Genomic DNA, 25,534 nt, shown 5'->3' on the forward strand with positions numbered 1-25,534 from the left:
ATAAAGGAGGGGGATCAAACACACAGCTGAGGGTTCGAAGCTTTAAAGTGATATAATATAATTACCTCCATCTGCAAACCGACTTCTGCTCTGATTAAACACTCGACAGCACAAAAACATGCAAGTACACATCAACCGCACAACACATTTGAGATTTTTTAGAGCGGCAAGTTAAAATGCAAAGACAAGGAAAGGAGTATTTGTGATCGTGTGGATGATGTGCAGGACACAGATAAAAACTACAGAGAGCTTTTATTTTATTTTCCATCACAGTTTAATTACAGCGTACAAACTACAAGCAGAATTTCATTCTGTTTAGAAAAGTACATATCTGTGTACAGTACATGGGTTTGTTTTGTTCGAGGAGAAAATTATATAATCTAGAATGAAATATTTTTCAATATTTACAACAACACATATTTAAAAAAAAAAAAAGAAATCTCCACACAACAGCCGTGCAGTATTTGCCATTTCTCCTGATTAGTTCCTGACTTCTCTGAGTCTGTTTCAGCTGCTGGCGAGGACGCTAGGTGCTACCTGAGAGATGGGATTTTGTATTGGAAAGGATTTGGCATTTGGGAGTTCCCTGTGTGTACATACACACACAACAAATTTTCCCAATAGACACCAGTTCTGCTTTTACTGAGCACATAGAAATTACAGTTCTATGTGTCGGAGTGACCGTGGGACATTAGAGGGAAAGTCTTCCCTTTGGGTGTAGTACTCACAGTATGGGTGTACACACAATAAACCTTTATCCTGTATCAGGAAATATCTCGGTTTATAGTCGCAGGCCTGCTGTAAACTCAAAAGGAGAATATTTTTGGCAGAAATTGGTGTGAATTTACATTAGCAGTGATTTTGAAGCCAGTGTTCATGCAGCTCTGCAACACCCTCCGCCATCTCCCTTATTCCTCTCCTGCATTTTCCCCAGATAACATTATCTGTCTGCAGCCGTGACATCACTAAGCTCATCTGGTTTAAGGGTCATCTGCCCCTTCGGTCCACACTTCCTCTTCAGATGAAGAGGTCAGGGGTTAAGAAGGGCCGGAGCCGCGAAGGACCAATTACTGTCCAGCTCCAGCCACTAGAAGACTTACAGATCTGGGACAGAGGAGATGGACACACAGAGAGAAAATGACACCACCCAACCCCCCATCTGAGCTGCTACTGGTCTATTGTTTTGGCTGGCTTTGTCTCGTTCGGCACATCCCCTCCATCTGCACTGATCTGACAGCGCTGACTGAAGGTAATCATGTCAGAGTGATGACTGAGGACGAGCACCTACGTGTCCAGTGGGGATGGTGATACAGTTACGCTTTTTCTTTGAGTTTCAGATTAAAGAAACAAAGTGTTTTAAAAAAAATAATTCAGTTTTATTCTATTTTTTAATATCTGTTGAGGTGCACTACCACCGGCAACAGATATAATGCGATTTGATTTTGCTGTAATGCTGCGATTCTGCAAAGTTCCTGCAGGTGGTGTGGTTGTGTGGGCTGTGAGATCACAGTGAAGCCTGAGAAGTCTTTGTGCCCGTAATGCAGTGGTGGACACAAAGATAAAGATCTCTCTGCCTTAAAAAGGAGAGAAGAGTTTAGTCAGACTGGTGACTGGCGACGGAGTGCCAGACGAGTGGTTTAGGTCGGGGGTGGGGAGGCGGAAAGACGCCACAGCGTCTCTCCACCCGGCACCGCCACGGAAAGTTATTCACCTGTTAATGGGTCCAAGCAGTGTAAACTATTTACAAAGATAACTTTATAAAACTACTTATAATTTCAGAGCATGTTTGCATAGCAAGTGTGCATTGTTGACATGTAAGCTGTCAAGTCATGTTAAAAAATAATATATTTAACAAGTTGTAAAAAAAAAGAAAAGAGAGGTGTCCCTATAGGTGTTTATAATCATGTCAATAGATTTTATATGATTTTAAGGGAGTTCTTCCCTTCTCAGTTCAGTGACGCCACAGAGCGTTTTTGGCATGAACGTACAACACTGAGTGAGGACGCGCTGCTGACTGATGGGTATGAATGTGTGCACGTAAGCCTCAATTTTCCACATTGATACTGAGATCATGATTGTCAACTTTCATCTCCTGAGAGAGCCTCCACAGTGAATCCATAACCCCACCCTGAGACATTTCCATCCCAGTGCCGCCTCCCAGCACGGCTCCTGGCACCGACCCCACCTGGCAGCACACTTTCACATGTGTCGCCAGGTTCTTCTGGGTGCTAAACGCCTTGGCACAGGCGGGGCAGGTGTGCCCTCGCTCCTTGGAGTGCACCGACGACAGGTGCCTGTGCAGGTCCGTGCGGTCTCGGAAGTGTTTCAGACAGTACGCGCACTGCATCAGCTTCTTCTTGAAGTGGATGGTCTTCTCGTGGCGGTCGGCGTTGGATTTGAGGGTGAAGCTGGCGGGGCACTGGGAGCAGAGGTAGCGCGCCGGCGTTGGCTCGGCCGCCGCGGGGCGGTAAAGAGACTGGTGGAAGTGGAGAGGCTGGTGGGATTGTGACTGGTGATGGGGCTGGGCGAATTGGTGGTGGGGACCCCGCATGCTGGGCCAGTCCAGGGACAAAGCCATCAGAGACAGGGTGTGGCGGTACTCGTGTTCCCTGAGATGCTCCAGGCTGCTGAACAGCCGTTTGCACAGGGAGCAGGCAAACCCCTGCGAGGGCCAGGCACCAGGCTCTGGCAGGACTCTTGTCCCTGACCCAGCCTCTTCGCCCAGCACCACCGGCCCTTTAGTCCCTCTGCCAGCCTCGGACACTGACGCAGGCACAGCCGAGCCACCAGCGCCACTCTCATCACCCATCTGATCCCTCTCGACGGGAGACTGGTCACCTTCCAAGGCTGAGATGGCGAGAAGAAAAGCGAGAGTGAAAAGTGAGAGAAATAAAAAAAAAAAAGGTACAAACTCGAGTCTTTTAAGTGACATACTTCAAGTTTAAAGCCTGAACCGTACCTGTGCTGTATTCTCTCCTGTCTTCTTTATCTTTCACACCCTCCTGTAAGCACAAAACACCCCGTTATGACAACACACACACATTCATACAGTCTGTATGGATTGTTGTCTGGGCATGCAGGAGGCAGGCAGGTGAAGACAACCTTTTTTTTTCACACACACGAGAAAACAAAGACATGAAAAAAGAACACATAGAGAGATTAGAATGATTTAAAGACACAAATAAATTGTTAGAGATTAGCAAGCAAACAGAAAAAAGTAAATAGCTGACAGTTCCTGGATGCTAGAGACGTCCTATGAGACGCAGAATAAGCAGTTAGGTTGATCTACAGTATTAATAATATTATCTGCCTGATACAGCAAGGTGCACCTCTCCCCTCTCTTTTCTCTCATCTACATCCCATCTAAACTCTATCCTTCCTCTATCTACTCCTGCCATTCCTTCACCCCTCCTCCTCCTCCTCCTCCTCCTCCTCCTCTCTAAGAACAGAACACCATGCACTGGGCAAACAGATGGCTTGTCCGCAGAGATAGGGAGGCTTGTTGGGAGGCAGGTCCACTGAAATCAAATGCTGCTCCTAAAACGCTCACCCGCACACACACACACACACACACACACACACACAGACTGGCACGAAACTCACATCCACACATGCTCATACCGCCACGCTCACACACACGCCCACACGCTCATTCACACACACACACACACACACCGAACAGAACAAACAATTTCCTGGGCTTGCGAGAGCAAACCTCTCATTGTCTACTTGTATTGATTCTACTCAGTCCCATCTCACTACCTTGCCCGTTATCTGCCATCTATGAGCACGCGCTGCCATTGTGACCAGATGTGTCATCTCTAATGTAACCGCTGTAAACTACGTTACCGCTAATGCTGAGCAAAGACTCCTGGGCCTTGAAGGTGAATTCGGGTCTAGCTATATTAAAAAAGAAAAAGATGATATGAAAAAAGGGAGACAAGAGTGAAGAATCTGAAAGGAGGAGAAAGCAAACAAAGCATACAGAAGAAGGAAGACAAACAAAAGAAAACAGTGTAGCAGGAAATATGCCAGATTCCACACAGAGAGATACAGAGAGAGGGGTTGAGCGGAGGCTTTCCAGTGATGAAAAATAACCCCATTAACCCCCTCATAAAGACCCCACCCTCCCACTACGTCACCGGTCACCTTCTATCCTCCGTCGCCTCAACCCCCCTCCGTGTGTTTACAGAAACAGGGTGAAGCTGCCCCCTCTACATGCATCTCCTCTTACTCTAACAAACTTTTTATCTGACTGGAGGAGCGCTACCCAGAGAGCAGCCTCTGCCCTGGAGCTGAGCCAGGCTCTGTGTGCTTACCTCAGGCGAGGTGGAGGGCTCCGGGCCCTCGGGGGCCTCTTCCACTTCCATGTCCGACCCTTCTGAGCGCAGCGGGGGTGCCCCGGCCCGCAGACCGGGGGCCTCCAGGGGCCGAGGCTCAGAGGGGTGCAGTGGCGTGGGTGGAGTGGGTGGGTAGTATGTTGATGATGATGGCGGTAGTGGTGGTGGTGGTGGTGATGGTTGAGAAGGAAGAAGAGGAAGAGGAAGAGGAGAAGGAGGAGGAGAGGAACCAGCCCCCTGTTTGTTATGAATAGTGGCCCCCGTGGCCCCTGGCCGGAGCGTGCTGCAGTAGTTGTTGGAGCGGAGCCCTGAGGAGCACAGGAAACGAGTCTCACCCACCCACTCACGTACAACTGCAACTCTGCTAGCAGCTGGCCACCAGAACACAACGGGAGAGAGTGGGCAGGGGGGCACACAGAGGCTGCCAGTGCTGCACTATCAAACACTACGGAGAGGGGGAGGAAGAAAAACTCTGAAGTTTCACTTTCCACCAGCCGAGGGGAAAGGGCTAGGGCTTCTTCTCTTCTTTCTTTCTCTCTCGGCTTCTTTCGCTCCTCTGCTCTCCTTCTCCTTCCACCCACATGCGTGCGCAGAAGGATGGCAGCGTGTGTGTGTGTGTGTGTGTGTGTGTTTTGTGTGAGAGAGTAAAATGCATATAAGGAGAGGGCTCGAGGATCCTCTGTAGCGTGGAGGGAGATTGTTTTGGAGAGGAGCCATCTTGCAGCTCAAGTGAAGACTTTTTGTACACGCAGGGTAAAGGACGACTACATCGACTATGTAAGATGTTTACCGGCAACAAGTTGAGGCACGCTGGATGAAGAATTTCAAATTTCTCACAGAGCCTTTAGCTCTCTATAACTATTCACACAGAAGCATTTTTTTTCTGCTACATTAATATCACCATTAGCTGCTACATCTCTTTCTTTTCTCATAGTGAATCAAAGTGTTGCAGGTTATTCTGGATATGTGTGTGTGCGTATGCGGGTATGTGCGAGTGTGGGCAGCGTTTTTTTGGGGAATGTCTCCAGAGTTATGCAGTGGGTTAGCCATTCATTGCCCTCCTTTGCACAACGGACAGAATCACACAACCATGAGGCTCGACCGTGGACGGATTCCTGGAATGTTAAACTACCGCGCCCGACACTCCCCACTCCCACTTACTGAGAACACACACACAAATGCTTTAACTCCCCGTCTCCTCTTCCCTACCCCCGGCAGCGACGGGAGGAACAACATTAAGAGGGGAGGCAGAGAGTAAGGAGATGAGCTACAGGTGTGAGGGAGCAGCTCATTAACAAATGGACACTTCTCAGGAAATCACGGAAGAACTACGTCGACAGTCTCGGTTCGAGCTTCGTGAAGAATTCCATCATATGACTGTCATTTTTTTTTTTTTTTGCAATCTTGTCTCACTTGAGTTTAATATTGCAGTCGTGTCTGGCAAGATGTAAAGAATACAAATAACAGCAGGCTGACTCACTGCACAGCGACACGACATTAATGTAGAGAATTACTTAAACACATTTAGAGGAACTAAAACACAACCTGCGTGCTCTCCTGCACCTGCAAGCAGAGTGGGGTCAGGACCTATCAGGTCTGTTTAGGCTTTAGGGAGGCAATTACTGTAAGCCGGCTGACCAATTCCCAATAGCTAATCAACTAAAACTCGGTAAGTCTGTTAGGAGGAGTTCACCACGGCATAAGCGTTAAATGGCACTCCCTCTGGACAGTTTGACTGTCCTTTTATTGTTTTAATGATGAAGGAAAAAAAACCTGGATTTGCATGTAAAGTTTAGTGGATTAGGTGACCTTTAATGGAAAATCTCTTTATCTACCTTTACATTTGCTGTTCTTCCTTTCCTATTGCGTTTCAAAAAGGGAGACAGAGAGTATGCTGTTGCAACATAGGAGCCAAATTTTCAATCTGAAAAGTCACTTGCACCTGATTTGTGTCACAATCATAAATAAAAACCCTCCGGAGAGTAGCTATGGAGCCACTGGGAGCTAACTGTACGAAGTGAGTCAATGTTCAAAAGTAGATGTGAAGTGATGAGAGCATGCGGCAGAGAGAAAAGTTCAATAATGTCAGTATGATGCCTGTAGTTAATTGGATGTTCTTTAGAGCCGGTGCGCGGTGGCAGCGTGGACAGGTGCGCGGGGACGGTCCGGCAAAATCTATTGTCTGGCATTGATTGTCTGACGCACAAAAGGGGTTAGCGGGGCCAAATCCCAATGATCTTAATTGGATTCAGGAAGCTGATTGACATACAGACTGTGCCAATGGAGTTTGGCATTCCACATGCTGGGAGGGTGCGGTGCGTGACCCATGCAAAGGATGTGCAAGGAGAGGAGCCGTCGCAGGCCTTCGTCAACAAGATCGGATCAGTTTGAATTGTATTCAATGGTTAAACTGTAGGACATTAATTCTCCGATTTTGGATGTATGAATCTTTAGGAGAAGCATGTTTTATTAAACAGAAGAGAGAAGGAGAGAAACAGGAAGAGGGAGGTGGGGAGGGGGAGACAGAAGCTGTGTGTCAAGGCCTTTTGCTGATATCCAGTGGTCTCTCTTGAATTGGGCCAGGTGACCTTGCTCCACCTCCTCTCTGCCTAGATCAATACTTTCCCAGGATTTGAAACCAACGCACTTTGATGCTCCACAGCCGAAGTAAAAGAGGGGGGGAAAGAGACGAGAGTGAGACAAATAGGGAGGAACTGCAGGAGCCGGCCAGAAGGGGAGGGAGCGAGGGAGAGTGTGAGGGATGAGTGTTAAGGAGGGGTGAAGGAGAAATGGATGGATGGATGGCGTGAGGGGGAGTACAGGAGGGAAAAAAAGGACAGGAAGGATGTTAAGCAGGGGTGAAGGAGAAGCAGGGAGGAGAGGGGAAAGAGGGCTGAATGGAGGGAGGGAGCAGCGATCTGTCAAACCAGGCAGACTTATCCTCCGCCCAGTAATCTGAGGTACAGTGTTTGTTTATTTTCTGTCCTCATTTAGACACAGGGACAGACCCGGAGAGGGAGGGGAAGCTGTTGGCCATCACGACGAGCCCATTTCCCCAACCCCTATTGTGTTGTGAATTCAAAATAGGGTCTGGCTAACCGAAAAACCTCCCTGAGGTTTCTTTGGTGAACAACTGAAATGCAGCCATAAGACGTGTTATTTTTCCCATGCAGGGTAGCAAATGATTTACATTCTCTGAATTCTCCGATTGATATAGTAAAGGCTGAGTGTAGCTGTAAAGTGTGTCTTCTTCTTCTCTCCTCTGGAGCTCGTGAGGCTGTCTATCTGTGCTGTGACAGCATCTGATTCTCCTCTATAAGCCAACAGAAACATCTCAATCCCACACACTTAACACTTGCACAAAGGGGGTTGATGTGACGTGACGTGCGCGCGTGTGTGCGCAACTGCAAACGTGTGTGTGTGTGTTTTGGTCTATTCAGTCTTGGCCCCCGTCTTTTATTTTGTATAGGTGAGTGGGGCTCAACTCAAAAGGCATCACTCGGCTCGGAGTTGTACCCTTCCTTTGCTTTTCTTCCGCTCACAAAGACAGGCACAACTCGGGACAAAAGATCCAATTACTAGCCAGTAAAAGCAAGGAGACACAAACACACTAGTTGCACGCACACACACAAATGTGCCCACGCGGACATGGACTCAAGCAAATATACGCTGGCACACACACACACACGGAGATACACACATGTAGACGCTGACAGTTTCTCACTGAAGGAAAAAAAACGGACTGAACGAAGGAACTAATGTCTTATTAACGTGGACAAGTTAAGCACAAATAAGGATGTTTTTTTAATCTAATATTGATGTGGTTGGAAAATGGTTTATTCCAAAGTAAGTGGAGGCTTTTAGTGGAAGATCTTGGCTGATATGTTGCTACATATATGGTGAGGTATTCAGATATTCAAAGACAAGAGGAAGGTTATTATAAACAAGCTATTCATATATAGTAACATGAATAATCACAAAAAAAAACACAATAACGGTTTCATTTCTATGGTTTGTTATAATCCATTTTATCTGACATGTTAACATCTCTATCATAATTTTATGGTTATTTTTATGGATACGATTTTAAGCAAATGCTCCTTATTTTGAAGGTGCTTTTGACAGGATGTAAACGGTTTGTGCCGTAGTTGATCAGAGCAAATTGCTTCATCGTTTTTGCTGCTGAATATATAGTCAATAATATCTGAACAGTTGCTGTTGTGTTATGTTGCTGCCGTGAAAAATACAGCCGCAGACCCACTGATACGCACAAAGAAACTGTCACATAAAACCAAACAAATTTTTCTCACGAAAGCGAGAGCGATCCCAGCAAAATGTTCTCTCACTGAGTCACCGCTGACTAGTCATCACTGGCGTTGCCACACAAACTCTTTACACACTCGAGTGGCACCACACACACACACACACACACACACACACACATATACACACAGTAATCCAAAGACTGATGAGGGAAAATACTCTGCAGCAGAGGAAGTGGATACTCATGTCAAAAGCTTGTATGTTTTATATCTCACAGGTGACCACATGAGCAGGTACTCCAAAATACAGTAGCAGTTTGTGTAAGTAATAACGAGGTGTGTGTGTGTGAGAGGAACAATGGGTGTGAGCACAGTGTGAGTAAATAGTGACTTACAAGACAGGGAGTGTGTTCCTTTGGGCAGGTACTCGAACAGCAAGGGGTTATCATCTCCCATCATCTCAGCCCGCAGAGACAGCAGGCTGTTCTTACTCATCAGCGCCGCCTTCAGATTGGCTACGGACGAGATGGTCACGCCCCCGCCTCCTCCGCCGGCCTCCTCCGACTCGTTGGGACCCAGGTAGCTGGGCTCCGCGGCGAGGGGCTCTTCCTGTTTGAGGAAGAAGTCGAGGCGTTCGCCGCGGCTGTCTGAGCTGTTGGGTTCGGTCACGTCTGCCCCTGGAAAAAAGAGATGACGTAACGTGAGGCTCTTCACAAACTAAAGCAGGGGAATTCAAGTAGGTGGCGAGGGACAAACATTTCACACAGCATTATTTTAACCTAATTAGAGGGATTACATGGCTCTCTATAGGATGCCACTCTTGGATTTGTGAAACCTTTTCAAAGGGGATAAAAAAAATCCAACATTGTGCTTGAATAGTTGTCACTTTTTTTCAATTTAAGGGTTTTACCCGACAGTGATAACAGCATATTAAACCAATTCTTTCAAACCTCTGAGCCGAGTCATCGTTTACACCCAGTGTTTTCGGCAGCAACGCGTCACCGCTCTGAATCATCTCTCTCTCCTCGACTCCCTAACATACCTCATCATCACCAGTCAACAAAAATACAGGGAGATCATAAAGAGAGAGAAGTGGTAGTGGTGGTGTGTGCGTTACGTCTGTATGTGTGTGTGTTTAGCCGTCAGTGTCGTTGAAAGCAGAGTGTGTGGAGAAGCTGTCAGCGGTAGACATGTCGCTGGAGGTTCCACTGTAAGATCTACAAGACTGTCAGACCACACTGCTGACGACAGCTCCGCTCAACACACACAAATATGGACACACTTTCATTGCCTCCTAATTGACATTTAACTGATGACAGGTTGCTTTTCTCCAACAAAGACTTCGACAAAAATACACATCGCGCACATCACAGGCTCGGAGACTTTGAAAGAACGGCTTGTCTACACCTAAAACAAACACAACTTCTAAGCGCTAATGCAGACTTGAGAGTGTGCGTATTTATGTGTGATTGTTCTGGACAGAAACCTTTCTGACTTCATAATATATACCGCTCCACAAAGCCAGTGCAATGACAGCTAAAAAATAAAAAATCACACTTAAAGCTAATGGGGAATAAACAAAAGTGGAGACAGAAACAGGGGTGATGCGGGGGCGCGGAGAGCAGAAACGAACGGAGAAGCGGAGGAGACAGAAAGAGTGGAAAAATAAAAAATGGGAGCGAGAGAACAGAATAGCCCTATTGTCCATTTTAACTAGAGTCAGGTAGCGCTAAGTGTTTCCTGTGCAGCCCGGAGCTCGTCTGCTGCAGGGGGAGTCAAGGTGACAGAGACAGTAGTTTGCCTCCACGTCTGGAATACCGATGGGTATACAGCCTCTTCACAGCCTACTGGGTCAATGTTGACCACTCTGTCTCTCTCACACACACACACACACACACACACACACGGTGTCAGTCATTTTTCATGCTCAGTATAGATAAATGATCACAGATCAGATGGATGGATACACACTCTGTATGCACGGCTGCACATACACGCGTAGATCTGAAAGGTGTAGAGATACGCGTGAGATATTGAGGACGATGTGGGGAGGGGGAGGAGATGGGGCGCGACAGATAAGAGTGACACACATACGGAGTAATCAGCGGCCATCAAACTACTCAGAGGAAGATATAAAAAGAGGAGATAAAGTAGGAGGAATGAAGGCAGAAGAGAGGAGGCATGCACGGAAAGAGAAAGAGAGAGGAAGGCAAAAAAAAAAGGCAGGGGAGTGTAAAAAGCGGGGGTGTCGAGCTGTGGAGGAAGCACAGAAGAGACACACAAACATGCATCCACGCACACCCCCGCCCCACACACACACACACACACACACACACAGAAAGTTAATTAAGGAGGGGGTGTAGGGGTTGGCGCAAGGGGCACGAGGTGCAGGAATTCATTAGAGCTCTGCCCCCTCCTTCAGTGGGCAGCCCAGCAGCCACAAGAGTCAATCAATAACATAGATCTGCTGTGGGCCAACAACAAACACACACACACACACACACACACACACACACGTATGTGGAGAAAGGAGAGGCAGACAAATGGAAGGAGAGGAAGCGAGGGAGAGGGAGAGAGAAAAGAGGGTCACCTCTGACCCCCATCTCCCTCCACTCATCTGTTCATTGGACGAGCGAATGACCCCTGACCACTTTTCCCAGCATCCCCTGGACACGTGCATGTACAGATGGAACATGTCCGCCCCCCTCGCAGTCATACAGTAACAATGCTTCAGTCACACACACGCTGCAGATTTGAGTTACGGAAAGGCGATTGCTTCGTGATTTCAGTCAAAATTGTGAAAAATGTGTGAAATTAACATCTGTGCTTTACACGTTATAGCGGAGAACTCTCTCCGTCCTGCTGCCACACACTCTGCCGTGCAACATACAAGTATCCTGATTTCTGTGGTTTTATCCGCATTTCCGAGACCAAGCGTGAGATATTAGAAATTAGTATTCGGGCTGACCACAAACAGGCTTCCGCGCCACATAATCGGAATATACCACGTAATCCTCCTTCACTTATGTAAGCTCTATCGGGCCCTGCGTAGATGGTGTGTTACTTAAACCTCATCCTGTTCCGACAGATAAAATCATTTACCACACCAGAAACAGTCGCACCTAATCCCATGCACGCAGCTTATGGATTTCATCATACGTGTGCCGGGTTTCTCCGAGGATTTGCAGACACACATATTGTGGCGTCTTTTCAGAAGCAATAGGTTTATCGGGAGTTTCAGAGACACTGCGGTTACATCATCCCTTTGTACACACATATGCTGAGTGTTAACGTACTGCTTGTCATGAGACAACCTATGAATTTCAATGGCAGGGGATATGGCTTTGAACGGCATGGTCAGATACAAAAAAACAATAGCATCTTTTTTTTTTCTCCCCCTCCTTTCTTCTGCCTTTACAGTGCGGCGGTCTCAGTACAGTGAAGGGAATTTTCATTTTCCCCTTCATAAAAGAGTCCGAATAATTTAGATTTCTGCTTTCTGAAGAGATCCTCCGTTTAATTTGGTTGCCATGGTAGCCGGGCACCCTTGGCTTCAACATTTATGCTAAATAAAACCCCCTTTTAAAAGGAGAGACAAATATGTGGAAATGGTGGTTCTCTTTGTTCATGTGTGTGTTTGTGTGTGTTTGTGTGTGTGTGTGTGTGTGTGTGTGCACGCGTGAGCAATGCTGCGAGCTATGTGGGGGCTTGAGTGGGAAAAAGCAAAGGCGGAATAAGACTTGGAAGCCTTGGAATAAAAGATGTGTGTGTTGAACTATACTTCAAATGTGTTGTGAGGGATACTGCATTTATCATCCATTGAGAGAGTTACGGCTAATGGATAGAAGATACTGTTTTATGGCGCTGTGGTTGGAGGCTGCACTGTATATCTGAGTTATGTGTGTGTGTGTGTGTGTGTGTGTGTGTGTGTGTGTGTGTGTGTTTCACAAGGGGAGTTGTATTATTAGAGAGCCCGCTTTGACGCAGTAAAGAGGAGGAAAGAGAAGGCCTGAAAAGGGAGGGTAGGGTCAGCTGACCCGGTTTGACCCGTGATCTTCTGTTCTGATTGCGTTCAAGGAGTGTGTGTCCATGCGTGTGTGTGTGTGTGTGTGTGTGTGTGTGTGTGTGTGTGTCTCAACAAACACCTCCTTCCCCTCTAAATGAACACTGTTGTGTGAGGGAGTTTCCATTTTCCAAAAAATGCAGGTTTTTGATAGATAAATGGATGTAAATGACCGCTACACGCTCACATCATGACCTGGTTGCTGATGGACACACTCCTTTTACACCTCCAGTTTCACACACACACACACACACACACACACACACACACATCACGCCTTCAAATCAACAGAGACAGTAGCCAAACACAATGGAGAGAAAAAGTCCAGGGTGGTTAAGCAACGAGTTACTGAGGCTTGTCGACCACAAGAGAGCTGTCAGAGAAGAAAGTAGGGCTTGTGTGCATGTTTGAGTATGGGAGTGCAAACAAAAGAGAAAGACTCTCTCACTGTGTGTTTATGTGTGTGTAGGCTATATGTGTGTGTGACACAGAAAGAACCCTTGCCCCAAGTCGGCCTGGTTAATGGCTCGGCCGGCCCGAGGTTGAAAAGGACAAGGCATTACGAGAGCCGTGTTGTCACAAGACTTTGCTGCTCGCCGTATTGTCTACGCCACGTTACAGCGACCAAATGAGAAAGTCTTTTTTTCACGTCTCCGTGCACTGGACATGCGATTAGTGCGTGTTTGTCCTCGAGTGGACAAAAAGGGGAGGGAAGGTGGAACTTGCTTCCTCAGCATGCCAGAGTTTGAGAGGGTAAAAAAGTAATTTCAGCAGAGAAGGGGGAGTGAGGCACTAAAACAGCTCAAGAATTCAGAGGCAATTTAAAAAGCAGTGTGGGAGAGGGGAATGAAAAAAATGCTGGGTTAAAAAGGAGGGAGGATGGAAAGTAAAAGAGGTTGTTATTCTCTCTCTCTCACTCACTTGCTCTCCCTCTCTGTTGTTTTTAGGGACTAGCCGGGCCACAACCTCCAGGAGAGATAGGGAAGGGTGGGTGGGTGGTGGTGGTGGTGGTGGTGGGGTGTGTGGATAGGGAGGGCAAGCATAAATCAAGCAGAGCCTGAAGGCTTTAGAGGGAGGGAGGGACAGAGGGAAGAGAGTGGTAAAAGACAAGGAGGAGAGAGAGAGAGCGAGATGATGGTGCTGGTGGTGATGGTGGTACTGCTGGGGGCTCGGAGTAAAAGAGAGAGTGTGGGTGGAGGGGAGGAGAGAAGAGGAGCACAGCGATTGCAAGAGTGGTGGGGTGAGAGGTGGACGGTGGGGTGATGGAGTGTGGGTGGGTGGGTGAGTGAAGGGGGAGTGAGGAGAGGTGAGGGGGAGGTTACAGAGGCTGTGGGAGGGAGGGTGGGGGTGAGCAAGTGAGTGTTTGAGAGAACGTCTACAGGAAAGCCAGCTAAATTTGAAAATGCATGTTTTTTTATCTACGTTTTGGCCGCGCTACGCCGGCATTTTCGACACCCAAAAACGAAGCTTAAAGCTGGATTGCTGGATTTCTACATATAAATGAACATCCGTTACATTCTCGCCAAACGAGTTCACATAGTGCCAATTAAGCCTATTGTCGCCAGGGAAAGCTTTCTGTATTTCGCAATGTGGTGTCTGGTGTCTGTGGCGACTTTCCGCGCAGGTGCACGTATGCCTACAGTAGAATTGCCGCGGTAGTCGGTGTTACAGGTGTTACACGGTGGTCGGGCATACACCGATTACATTACGTGCACACCGCCCGCACCGTCGTTTTGCTTTTTTTTACAGAAATAAAACCCATTTCGTTTATTTTGCCATATCAGCGCCGTGTTATCAATATATAATCCCACGTCAGATACTACAAAATGAAAGTGAAAGTGTCAGGAGTCATATTTCAAACACACAGGACCAGAGAGAGTTGACAGACAAGACAATGGCGGAGGATTTGGTATCGAAGTGAAAAGCAAAAGCGCCTCTTGTGCAATATTTCAGATTTAAACCCAATGCTATAAGGGAACCATAACATTAATGAGGTAATCACCATGCGGAGGACGGAGCGGTCACAGCCAGTATGCACGGCGGAGCAGCGCCGGGTAGAAACTAAGCAAAAGCTTGACCTGAGAGGCCAGACACACAGCCACCCGACGTTAAAGATCAAAGTAAGCGCGCTACACATATTGACCTTCATCTTTTCTTGTAAAATGTCCGGTGTAATCGGTAACACTGGTGTTGTCACAAGTTTATTAACCAGTGGGAAAATTTCCTCACCATCACATCCCTAGCCTGCAGGTGAGCTCGCCGCATCTCCCCCCGCCCACAGGAGCGCTCTCTTCAAGTCTTACATTGCACATTTTATCAAATTAATCCTTCATCTGAATGGCAAGTAGGGCTGACCCATATGCTTCGAAGCTTCGACCATTACCATGGTAATCGACCTCCAAATCACTTCAAATGCTTCTTTATTTTTGTTTTGTTTTTATATAAATATGTAATAATAAAGTATAAATCAAAAAATAGCCCATGAAATAAGGAATATTCCCACAACATTATTCATTATTCATAATCAACATTGATTATAATTAGTTATTCTCAGACGGATATCGTTGTTTGTTGTGTGTAAAGGTGTGTATGTGTCCAGTAGTGCGGCAGCAGCACTGAAACGGGGGAGATGGAGACAGACAGACAGACAGACAGACAGACAGACAGAAGAACATGTCAGCCTGCCGCGCCACGAAGCCTTGAATACCTTTGAATATTTGTCACCGAAGCTTCAAAGCCCAAAAAATGGTATTCGAGACAGCACTAATGGCAAGTTTCTTTTTTATCTGGAGGATTCACTCCTGAAATTTTTCTTGGACGCTTCTCCGCCATACAGTAGCTTCCGTCCGCCATATTCCTAGCTGCTGCTCCGTCGCTACGGTCTCCCATATTGTAATTACTCTCACTGCCAGAGGGGGGGGACAAAAGCTGTGCAGTCCAGCTTTAAAACTGTCTCAGTGTGTATGTTCAGAAATTAACGCTAGGCATGTTCAGAAATGAATGCTAGACTTCCGGAAAAAAAAGAGGGGCATTGTGTCAGGAACTGAAGCCGTATTGCCCCTGCCACTTTTCTCTCTCGCCATGTTTCGTTATGTTTACATTTTGCAAAATTGGAAGTCCTCAAGAAATACGACTCGGTCGCTGATGGGAAAATAAGTTCACACAGTTTATTCAAAAGACGTGTTTGTACCACTGACTCGCGTGTCATAACTGTCTTCAAACCATTTCTATTTGGCAGAACAGTTTATTTGGAGGAGGTTAAGTAAAAGTGGGATTTTATTGAACTTTGCTGCTGCCTCTAATCCTCTCTGTGATCACTCACTTTGTCGATATCACACTATCACACAATACGACATCTCAGCACAGCGGAGTTAAGTTCACCTGGTTAACTTTGATGACCTGCAATCAAATTGCTATTTCATGCTCATTCAGCTGTCTAACCACAGAAACAGAGACATATGCAAAGTGAATTCTGCCGTATTAAAACACAGTATAGGTGACCACGGCGAGCAGGAGGTGACAGTCCGCTGTGGCTGTCTCATTGTTTACCAGATGTTGCCAGTGATGCAGAATAGCAAAGGACATATTTATCGCGTTGTGAGTGTTTGTGTTTAAGTGTTTCAGTGTGGATGGAGATGTGAAGTCCTTTTCAAACATAAATTTTGTTTTCAAAATTAGCCGCCTTGGCGTGGACAGTGGACGTAGTCTGAGTGAGCGAGTGAATGAGTGAAGGAAGGGACGGAGGGAAAGAGGGAGCGGGTGAGTGCGTGGGGGATGGAGGATTGCAGGGCTCAAGGTAATCTGGGGAGTTAATGCAGCTTAGAGGGACTGAGAGGAGTGGGAGGGAGGTAGAGAAAGAGAGAGAGAGAGAGAGAGAGAGAGAGAGAGAGAGAGAGAGGCAGAGAGGGGGAGTGATGGCAGAGGGAAAGAGAATATAAAAATAATAGGGTCAGCAGGGAAAGAGAGGAAGAGAGAGAGAGGAATAAATGAAGATGTATCAGAAACAAAAGCCGAAGCAACTGAGGGGGGGAGAATGAGACAGAAAGAGAGAGAGAGTATCGGGAGAGTAAAAGCTGGCGAGATAGGAGAGTGGAGGGGGAGAGAGAGCGAGCCGAGTGAGTGTGTGAGATAAAGAGTGGGCTAATGAAAGGTAGGGTGAGGCTGAGCGAGTTGGCGGGTAGGAGGGAAGTCGACAGAGAGAGAGAGAGAGAGAGAGAGAGAGAGAGAGAGAGAGAGCGGGGGAGAAGTCTGCATGGGGAAAGAATGCTGGGTGGGGAAGGAAGGCAGACACGCAGGGCTTTGTGCTAAAAGCAAAGAGGGAGAGAGATGGAGAGATTGAGAAAGAGAGAGGTTATGTCTTCGCTTTATGCAAAGGGGAGGAACCGGAGAGCGGGAACGAGCCCAAAAGCCCTGTCCGGCCCGGTCCACGGTCGTGTTTGAAGGGTGAGGTGGGAGAGAGAGAGAGGTGGAGAGGAGCGATAATGGAAAGTGGAGGACAATACTCTACTGGGTGGGGATGCTGGGCGGGGACTCACACTGACCAGCTCAGACGCTCGAGGCAACTAACTAGCCGTAATTACTTCTTTACTGCTCCCTGGTAATGAATTTAAGTTTAACAACCAAACAAAGTTGGTGAAATCAACACATTTCCAGCAGGACATTCGGGAGAGGATTGCAAAACCAATAAACGTCTGCAAAAAATGTATGACCACACCGACTGTGTGTGCCTTCAAGCGCGCCGACTGTTGAACATTTGAGCACACAGACACCTAATGTAGGATGTACACACCAGTGTGTGCATCTGACGTCCGTTTTGGTGTAAATCAGGGATTTTTACACTTCAGTCGTTTCTGCTTCTTAAATCCTTTAAAAGTCTTATTTTCTCAAAAATTGCCAGTCCAGGTGTCCTGATAGCCAAGTGGTTAAGGCGTGTACCACGGAAGCGTAATGTTTCTATTTTGATTCCAGCTGGGGACCGCATGTTATATCTGCCTCTCTCTCCCCTTGTTTTCTGTTTGACACTATACCGTCTGCTATCAAAGAAATGCAAAACATTAAAAAAATTCCAGTTTAGTGTAATTATTTCATCCTGCTCATCCTCCCAAGACGAATCAACTTGCCTCCAGAATCTGGCTAAATACTTGCATTGGACCTTCATATTCGTCATATATATTAAACCTGTGCTGTGATCGTCTCCAAAGCATTCTCAAATATAGTGTCACGCAGAAAAAGACAGATCAGTTCCCCAGAATTAAAGGAACAGTGTGTAACATTTAGGTATGTTTTCTTTAGTGTATAATCACCTGAAAATAAGAATCGTGTTTTCGTTAGCTTAGAATGAGCCCTTCATATCTACATAGGAAGCGGGTCCTCTTTACAGAGTCTGCCATGTTGCTCAGCCATGGTTCTACAGTAGCCCAGAACGGACAAACCAAACTGTTAACTATTCCTGCTTTGGCCGTAGTTGATAACTTTACTCGCTCCCGTCGCCGCCGCTCTCTCTCTCTCTTGCTTCACCACTCACTTCCCATGTATACACACACTCTGAGCACTCTACTCTTACAGCAACTGGCTCTAGAGAGGGCCATTCACGTTTTCGCATCAGCCACCGTAGCAATCCTACATGCTTGGCACACGGGAGAAGTTGTAATCTGCAACCTCACTGTTAGATACCGCCAGATCCTACACACTGATCCTTTAAGAACAACTGCACTTGTTTTAAGGAAACTTAGGAAACAGGTTGATTTGTATTGAATATAGGTTGGGACGATCATTCTGTGTTAGAATAAATTATAAGACGACCGCACTGGCAGATTCTTTCACTCTGTTTAAAGAAAACAAGATCTCTAATGTCTCCTGTGTCCTTGAATATTTTTCCGTTTTGATTGTTTTTCAGACTTTTTTTAGGATAAATCAATGCTGCGTAGACCCGCCGCCCACCAAGTGGTCGCCTGACAAAAATACAACACATGAAGACGTACGCTGCAATCATACACTCCGGTCACAACAGGCGAGCAGAGAGCAGATGACCGGGACAAGGGCTTCTTCCGCAAACAGTCAATGTCACCGTGCTCTGTCCACAGAGGGACGCTCCACAGAGCCAGGGGTGTTACGTGTTCCCTGTAGAGCATTAGTGTGTGGTCGGGCTGCCCAGTGACCAGAGAGCACCTCTCTCCCCTCTCTATGTTCATCTCTCCCATCTTATAACATTAAGACTGTGCCTTTCTCTGCGCTTGTATCCTTGGCAACCTGCCTCCAACAATGGAGAGAGCTCTGGCCTCAGCATGGGAGGAGTACGGTGCCATGGAGAGGGAAAGCAAGGGCGAAGGAGATAGAGGGAGATGGAAAACTGGCAGAGAGGCTGCATGGGCATTAAAGGGAGAGCGAAGGAAGGAGTCACCGTGTTTGTCTCACACAGACGCGGAGGTCGAAATGAGGGAACAGAGCGAAGGGTTAAAGAGAGGAAGGAATTGAGACAGATGAGACGTGAATGACGGAGCCAAACCTGCTCAAGCTAAGTGTTAGTGGATCAGTGGAGATCACTGTTGAGCTGATAAAAGTTGGATGGCTATCAAGACCAAGGCAGGACGGATCTGGACCTTGAACCTCACACCACGTAGTCCACAAGCCTCTCAGCAGTCCAGCCTGCGAAGATGCCACCGAAATAGAAGACGACCTTGTTTGACGCAGCTCTAAATCCATAATCAGACTTCTGTGGAGCTGATTATGCGCACTGATTGTCTAAATCCAAGTCATTTCATGAGTTTTATTTTCATGTTCCCACTTAATTTGAAACATTACAAATCCTTGTAAGTGATTGATATGTTTCATGACCGCAGGATTCATTAAAACCTTTTTCAAACACACTGAGAATTTTAGATTAAGAGGATGGAGATTTCGGAGCAATAATTGTCTGGAAAACCAAAACTAAGTATCGGATTCATTTCCGATACTGGTATCGGCATCGGAACAACTCTAAGTAAAAGAGGTAAGAACAGTAGAAATGAAACTGTGTGGACGGAGGGGAAAACCAGAGCGAGGGACGTATGCATATAGAGGACTGTGCTCATCTTCTCTTCCCCCACTGCGGCCGAGCCAAGCCATTGAGATTAATTGCTTATGATCAAATCAGCAGAAGCAGTGCAAATTAAAGAGCGGGCCCCATCCCCACCCCCTCCTCCCTCCCTCACCTCCACAACACCACCCCCACCCCTTCCTCCTCCACCGAGCCAGTGGACACTGCGTGTGACGAGCCCCGGCGCTTATTCAAGGCTACAAACGTGTCATTTCCTCTTTCCCCGGAGAGGAACATAGAGCTCTGAAAGGGCTCGAAATGGAGCAAGGGGTCGGTCAAACAGCGCAGGCGTCGTCGTGTGCACACATACAGTACACACAGCCTCAAATGGACACACAGAAAGTCAGTGCCCTAAGCAGAACTACTGATATCTCACCCTAGCTTCTCCAAACTGCTCCTCTCTGCCTCTCTGGCTCTCTCATTAAGAAGCCATTAGAGAGAAGGGCAGCACAGGACCACATGACCCTTTCATAACCCCTGTTACACACCCCTGGAAGGGAGGGAGGAATAGAGCGAGGGAGTGAGCGAAGGGGGTAAAAGATATAAAACAGAGTCAGATAGCAAAAGGGGAGGTAGTGAAAACAGGGGATGATAAGACTGTGAAAGGGAGAGATGGGGTAAAGGGGAAAAGTATAATAAAAGAGTTTGAGCCATGAGCAAAAACAATCTAGTGTTTTTCTACTGAGTGACAGATCACAACCATCATGAAACATGTTTTGCGCCGCAATAAGGTGAAATGAACGTATGTCCGATCTTTTTCACTTGCTCTAAGGAAACATTTTACGACTCACTACCCGATGATCGGACGTGCTGTCTGCATTGCCCTCGCTGGAAGGATAGAGAGGATGAAAACATGGTAGATAGAGGAGGTATGTGTGAGTCAGAGTGGAAGAGGAGAGAGGTAGAGAGGCGAGCGATAAGTATGCAGTGACTTTAGGAGAAGGGGATAATTTGGGAGTGGAGGGGAAGACGGCTAGGCTGCTTCCTTAGTCGGACACAGGAATGCAGAGCGGGCGGATCCCAGTGTGTGTGTTTCTACGTGTATGTGTGTGTTTATGCCAGACAGGAATCCCTAACCCCCACAGACTCCGGCTCCACTTATCAAGGCCTGAACATAGGGGGTATGGAGGTGGAGAGGGGAGAGAGGGGTCTGAGTGTCCTGCGCTATCAAATCCACCTCTAACCTCCATCGCTCCCTTTCTCCTCTCCTGTACAACACACACACACACATCTACACACAGAAACACACACTAAACCTTGAAGCTGTCTTGGAGGCCAGAGGAACCATGGGAAGGCCAAACTGTCCAACCACGAAAAGAAAAAAAAACTGCCAGGGTCACAGACAATTACACCATATACACATGCAAATACACACACTCTGTCTCTCTACATCTAGCCTATCTCTCACACACACAATCACACACACACACTTAGAACAAACTCTGAAACCTCTTTTCTCAACGGCCGTCACCTTCCAGCACTGAATTCCCTTAAAGTTTTTTTTTTTTTACTCAGGTCAGATGTGGTCTCAACTGGGGAATAAATGTTAATAAAAAATAAAATTCCTACGGGTACCCCTGTTGTGAGAGGTTCCACCTGAAACAAGCCCATGACCCATTTTAGATTCAGAGATACGGACTTACGAGTAAGAGGGGCGGGGGCTGAACAGGGCGAGTGGATATGGATCAGATGAAGTTGTTCTTTGCATGCTGCTGCTGGTGCATGAGGGTAGCGAGGAGCAAAGAGTTGCAAAGAGGGAGGTGGAGGAAAGTGGAAACAATGTACGGGCAGGCAGGTGATCTGGGGCAAAAGGGTTGTGGTTGTACAGCAGGAACAAAGGCGAGTTTGGCCTCCTTTTGTAAAACTAGCATCATGTTTAATGACGAGCAGAGGGGATATAGACAGCCAAAGTCAACTAACTCAATGCAATCTGAGGTGAAACATGATCCTGGGGTTAAGGGGTTAAAGGAGTATCTACTTACTGTGATAAGAACTCAAACAATTATTAGCTTTAAAAAAAATAAACTACAGCTCGTATGATGTTTTTCCAGCATGGCAATGTGGATATTATATGCTGTTTTTGGCATCATATTTAAACTTGCGAATACCCAGCACTCAGACATATTATCACCTTTTACGTTGATATGACCAAACTGGTTAGTAGTTATTTACACGTCCAGCAGATACGGAGCCACATTCATTTGAAGTTGTGTCCCAGGTAGGCATGGCACGATATGAAAGTTTCGTGCCACGATTATGCTGGCCAAAATAATTGCGATATATGATATTATCATGATAATCATCAAAATATGATTAAAACTCTTAAAATGGCACTAAAATATACTGCAATCACCTTATATTTCACCTTACAAAACAGTCTGAGCCTGTTCTTTCTGAAGATTCCTGTATTTTATTTTATGTATTTTCCTAATGAAACAATGTATAGGCTCATACTAAAATATTAATAACCACCGCTGCTCTCTCTCGTCTCGTCCTCGGGGCAACTTTGAATTGTTCCTTTTCAAACACCATCCGACAATGCTGCGTATATACCTTTGAATCTAGCTCTATTTTTCACTTCTCTATCATGATAGCGAGCTAGACAGCTTTTTCAAGTCACTCATGACGATATTCACGATTATTCTGATAATGAAAATTTGCCACAATCAACTTATTGTGAGTGTTTTTATCGCAATCCACGATATAATCGTGTAGCGTCTCATCAGTAGTCTCAGGTGACCTGATATTTCTCTTTGAGTTTGTTACTATGAGCAACCCCTTTCTCATTAGACAGTTATTTGATTATTGTAAACAAAAAAATATTGATTATAGGCTGTGTAAGAAGGTGCTATTGTTACAGGCATGTCTGGACGAAGGCTCGCCACTTGACTGGCCTCAGTCTGTCAAGCTTGTGACCTTTGACTCACAATGGAAAATGGTGTTTCTTAAAGGCCGCTAAAAATTTCCAAAATGTACCGTCCTTTTCTAGACAAGCGACGAGAATTACGCGACATACTGTTGAGCAAAGGTCTGTGGTGGCTGGATTTTTCATTTACATTTATCACAAATGTCAGAGTGATCATAAAGTAGGTTTCTGACTTTTGGACAGAACCTGGAAGTTCCTATTTTACACGAGCAAACAAACAACACACACAGATCATACTGATGAGGAGGAAGTTTAACCCATAGCCCTACCTTTATTTAAAGCCCCTAGACTCAATGTGAAACCACACACACACACACAAACACACCCCCCCCCCCCACACACACACACACACACTATACACAAGCAGTGTCCGTAGCTCCAGTGTACGAGATGAGTGAAAACAGAAGTGACGGGATGGAAAGGAAGGTCCAAACAGACGGAGGGAAGGAGGGGTAGAGGAGAGAAGGAGGGGACAAACAGTTGTGAAGGACAGATAGTGGCTTCCAGGACTGTCTTCAACGCCTCTATAATACACACACACACACACACACACACACACACAATGACACACACACTTGTATGTACACAACCCAAGCCATAATTGTCCCCTGTGGTGATTTTGGCCTCTCCCTCCTAGTTTCTCATTGCTGTTGGCCGACTCGTCTGTATCTTTAACACTTTCTTTTTTTCCTTGTTTCAAAAGGAGGTGTGTGTGTGTGTGTGTGTGTGTGTGTGTCACAAGAGAAAGAATGAGGGATGAAGGAGAAAGAGAGGTCTAAAGGAAGGAGGTGTGGAGGGGTGTGACGGCGGAAAAGGGGAATGAAGGGAAGGAGGGGAAAGGAGAGAATGAATGTGTAAGAGGAAGGGAGACTTTGCCCTCCAGCGGGAACACTCCCACGATTGTGTGTACATGTGTGTGTGTGTGTGTGTGTGTGTGCACGTGTGCGTGTGTGTGCGAGCTGCAGCACGGCCAAACCGACACACCCACAGGCTGTAGACCTCTATATCCTGTTCGGGTTGTCCGTTTGTCCAAACATCATGCACAGGCACCCCCCTCCCTCTCTCCCCCCCACCTCCTCCTCCTCCTCCTCTTCCTCGTCGCTCCCCTTTTCTAACTGGTCTGACGGGGGTAGAGGCCGCATGAGGGAGTGGGTTCGGTAAACAGAACAAAGCCACCTTTCTAAAATAAACAGACTGGGAAAGAGGAACTTCAGGTTGACTGAAAGTGGGAGAGAAAGACAGCATGAGCTTACTGTAAAGCACTTCTTTTTTTAAGGTTAAACTCTTCACGAAAGTTACTGTTTCTGCTTCTTCCTGTCAGTCAGTCTGCCAGTGTATATGTCTGCTTCTCTCTCACACACACACACACACACACACATACACATTTACACACACACTTTACTAGTCTCAATATCCCGGCTGCTTGCGCTCGACTAACTCTTGGTGAATGTTGGGTACAGTGTGACACATAAGCCACAGTGAGCAGTGCTGCCAGGCTCAAGGCTACAGGGCCCATTACTGGCTATCAGATCACTGGAGGAGAGAGGAGAGAGGCATCCTAGCTCACATCACATCACATCTCATATCTCCAAAAGAGGAGCCTTGTCAAGGATCTCTCATCGAAGAGGAGGAGGCCTCGGCTCGCTGATATGTCAAAAAAATACCTTGATTTTTTCAAATAAGTGTGGTTTAAAACTATTTTCACAACGTTTTTTTGGGCTTCAACGCACCCAAAATGTGTTGTTTCCTGCTACAGGAGGAAACTGTTCACCACATTTTACAGAAAACAAGTTCCTCTTGTCACAATTTGAGATCAGTTCTCAACCTGACACCAGTTGGGAACCAATGGCTCAAACCAAAGGTTTTTCAAAATGTAACATCACGAGGCAAAGATACTGCATGATGTGGAAGGCAATTAAGGTAATTCATTGCCCAGTTGCCACAATTAGGGTCAAACTCATACTCAGTCTCAGTCAAATGTGAACACACAGACATGATATGCATATTTCTAGATTAAACTTTCCGAGGATATTATTAACTCCGATGTCCATCGCGAATAAATGTCCATGAATCCACTTAGAAATGATAGGGAAAAAAAACGCTGCTTATAACTCCGAAACTTGTCTGAGAATCATCCCGTTTTTATTTTCTCTTAAGCATCAAAGTAATCCAGTGATAGTTGTCTGTACATCCATGTGTACATTGCAAACAGGAACTGCTAATAGCTAATTCGGCATACTTTTAATGGTGCCAAGTTGTCAAAATGTGAATAAATATAGTCAAACAAATGGTGCTCAAGTGTAGCCCACCTCACTAAATGACTCCATGACTTAGTGTTGTCACAATACTGGAATTTCTAACGATACAATACCTTGAAAATATCGATATTTGATACCATTTTCAAAAAAATTGACATAAGATTGAGGGCATAAAATTTTAGATTTCCATTAAAAGCCTAAATAGCAGTGTGTGTCAACTCGCTGTCAGAGAGAAGAGAGGGTAGAAAGCGCAGCTGGTACCCGTGTATCGATACTATGGCAAATGAGTATTGAAATTGTTTTAAACTATACTATTTACTTCCTGTTTACAGCAACCAACATTGCGTGAATCATAGATATAAAATTTGTAAGTAAGACAAAAAATAAGAATTGCAGAGACCAAATTCATCAATATTCACGTTTTACATTTTTAACATTAGAGTAGACCAAGTCAATTTGGTCTGAGGGCCACAGTGTCAGACTTTGCCTTTTAAACAATGCTTCCAATAACACAACGTGGGAGAAAACACAAATGCTGATTATTCACTCTTGTATTAGTTAAACTGTCTAAGTAAGAAATTAAACAAATATATTAATGGTTGAATTACAG

The 25,534-nt window shown here is 46.1% G+C and overlaps 1 protein-coding gene across 2 annotated transcripts in view; it reads right to left on the bottom strand.

The window, feature by feature from the left end:
• The window catches only part of zbtb46 (zinc finger and BTB domain containing 46), a 65,252-nt gene that overhangs the window by 5,459 nt on the left and 34,259 nt on the right, over positions 1-25,534 (bottom strand). Inside the window, exons 4-7 of one of the 2 annotated variants that reach the window (XM_037772216.1) lie at positions 8,998-9,279; positions 4,320-4,648; positions 2,960-3,002; positions 243-2,847 (exon numbers count right to left, since the gene is read on the bottom strand). In XM_037772216.1, coding sequence (XP_037628144.1) covers positions 2,045-2,847; positions 2,960-3,002; positions 4,320-4,648; positions 8,998-9,279 — 1,457 coding nt within the window. In that variant the 3' untranslated portion in view covers positions 243-2,044. Of the gene's footprint in view, positions 1-242; positions 2,848-2,959; positions 3,003-4,319; positions 4,649-8,997; positions 9,280-25,534 lie in introns of those variants that run through there. The other variant, XM_037772217.1, reaches the window with a different exon arrangement.

The sequence above is a fragment of the Sebastes umbrosus genome, chromosome 6, assembly GCF_015220745.1.
Source record: "Sebastes umbrosus isolate fSebUmb1 chromosome 6, fSebUmb1.pri, whole genome shotgun sequence".
In the NCBI taxonomy this organism is placed as follows: domain Eukaryota; kingdom Metazoa; phylum Chordata; class Actinopteri; order Perciformes; family Sebastidae; genus Sebastes; species Sebastes umbrosus.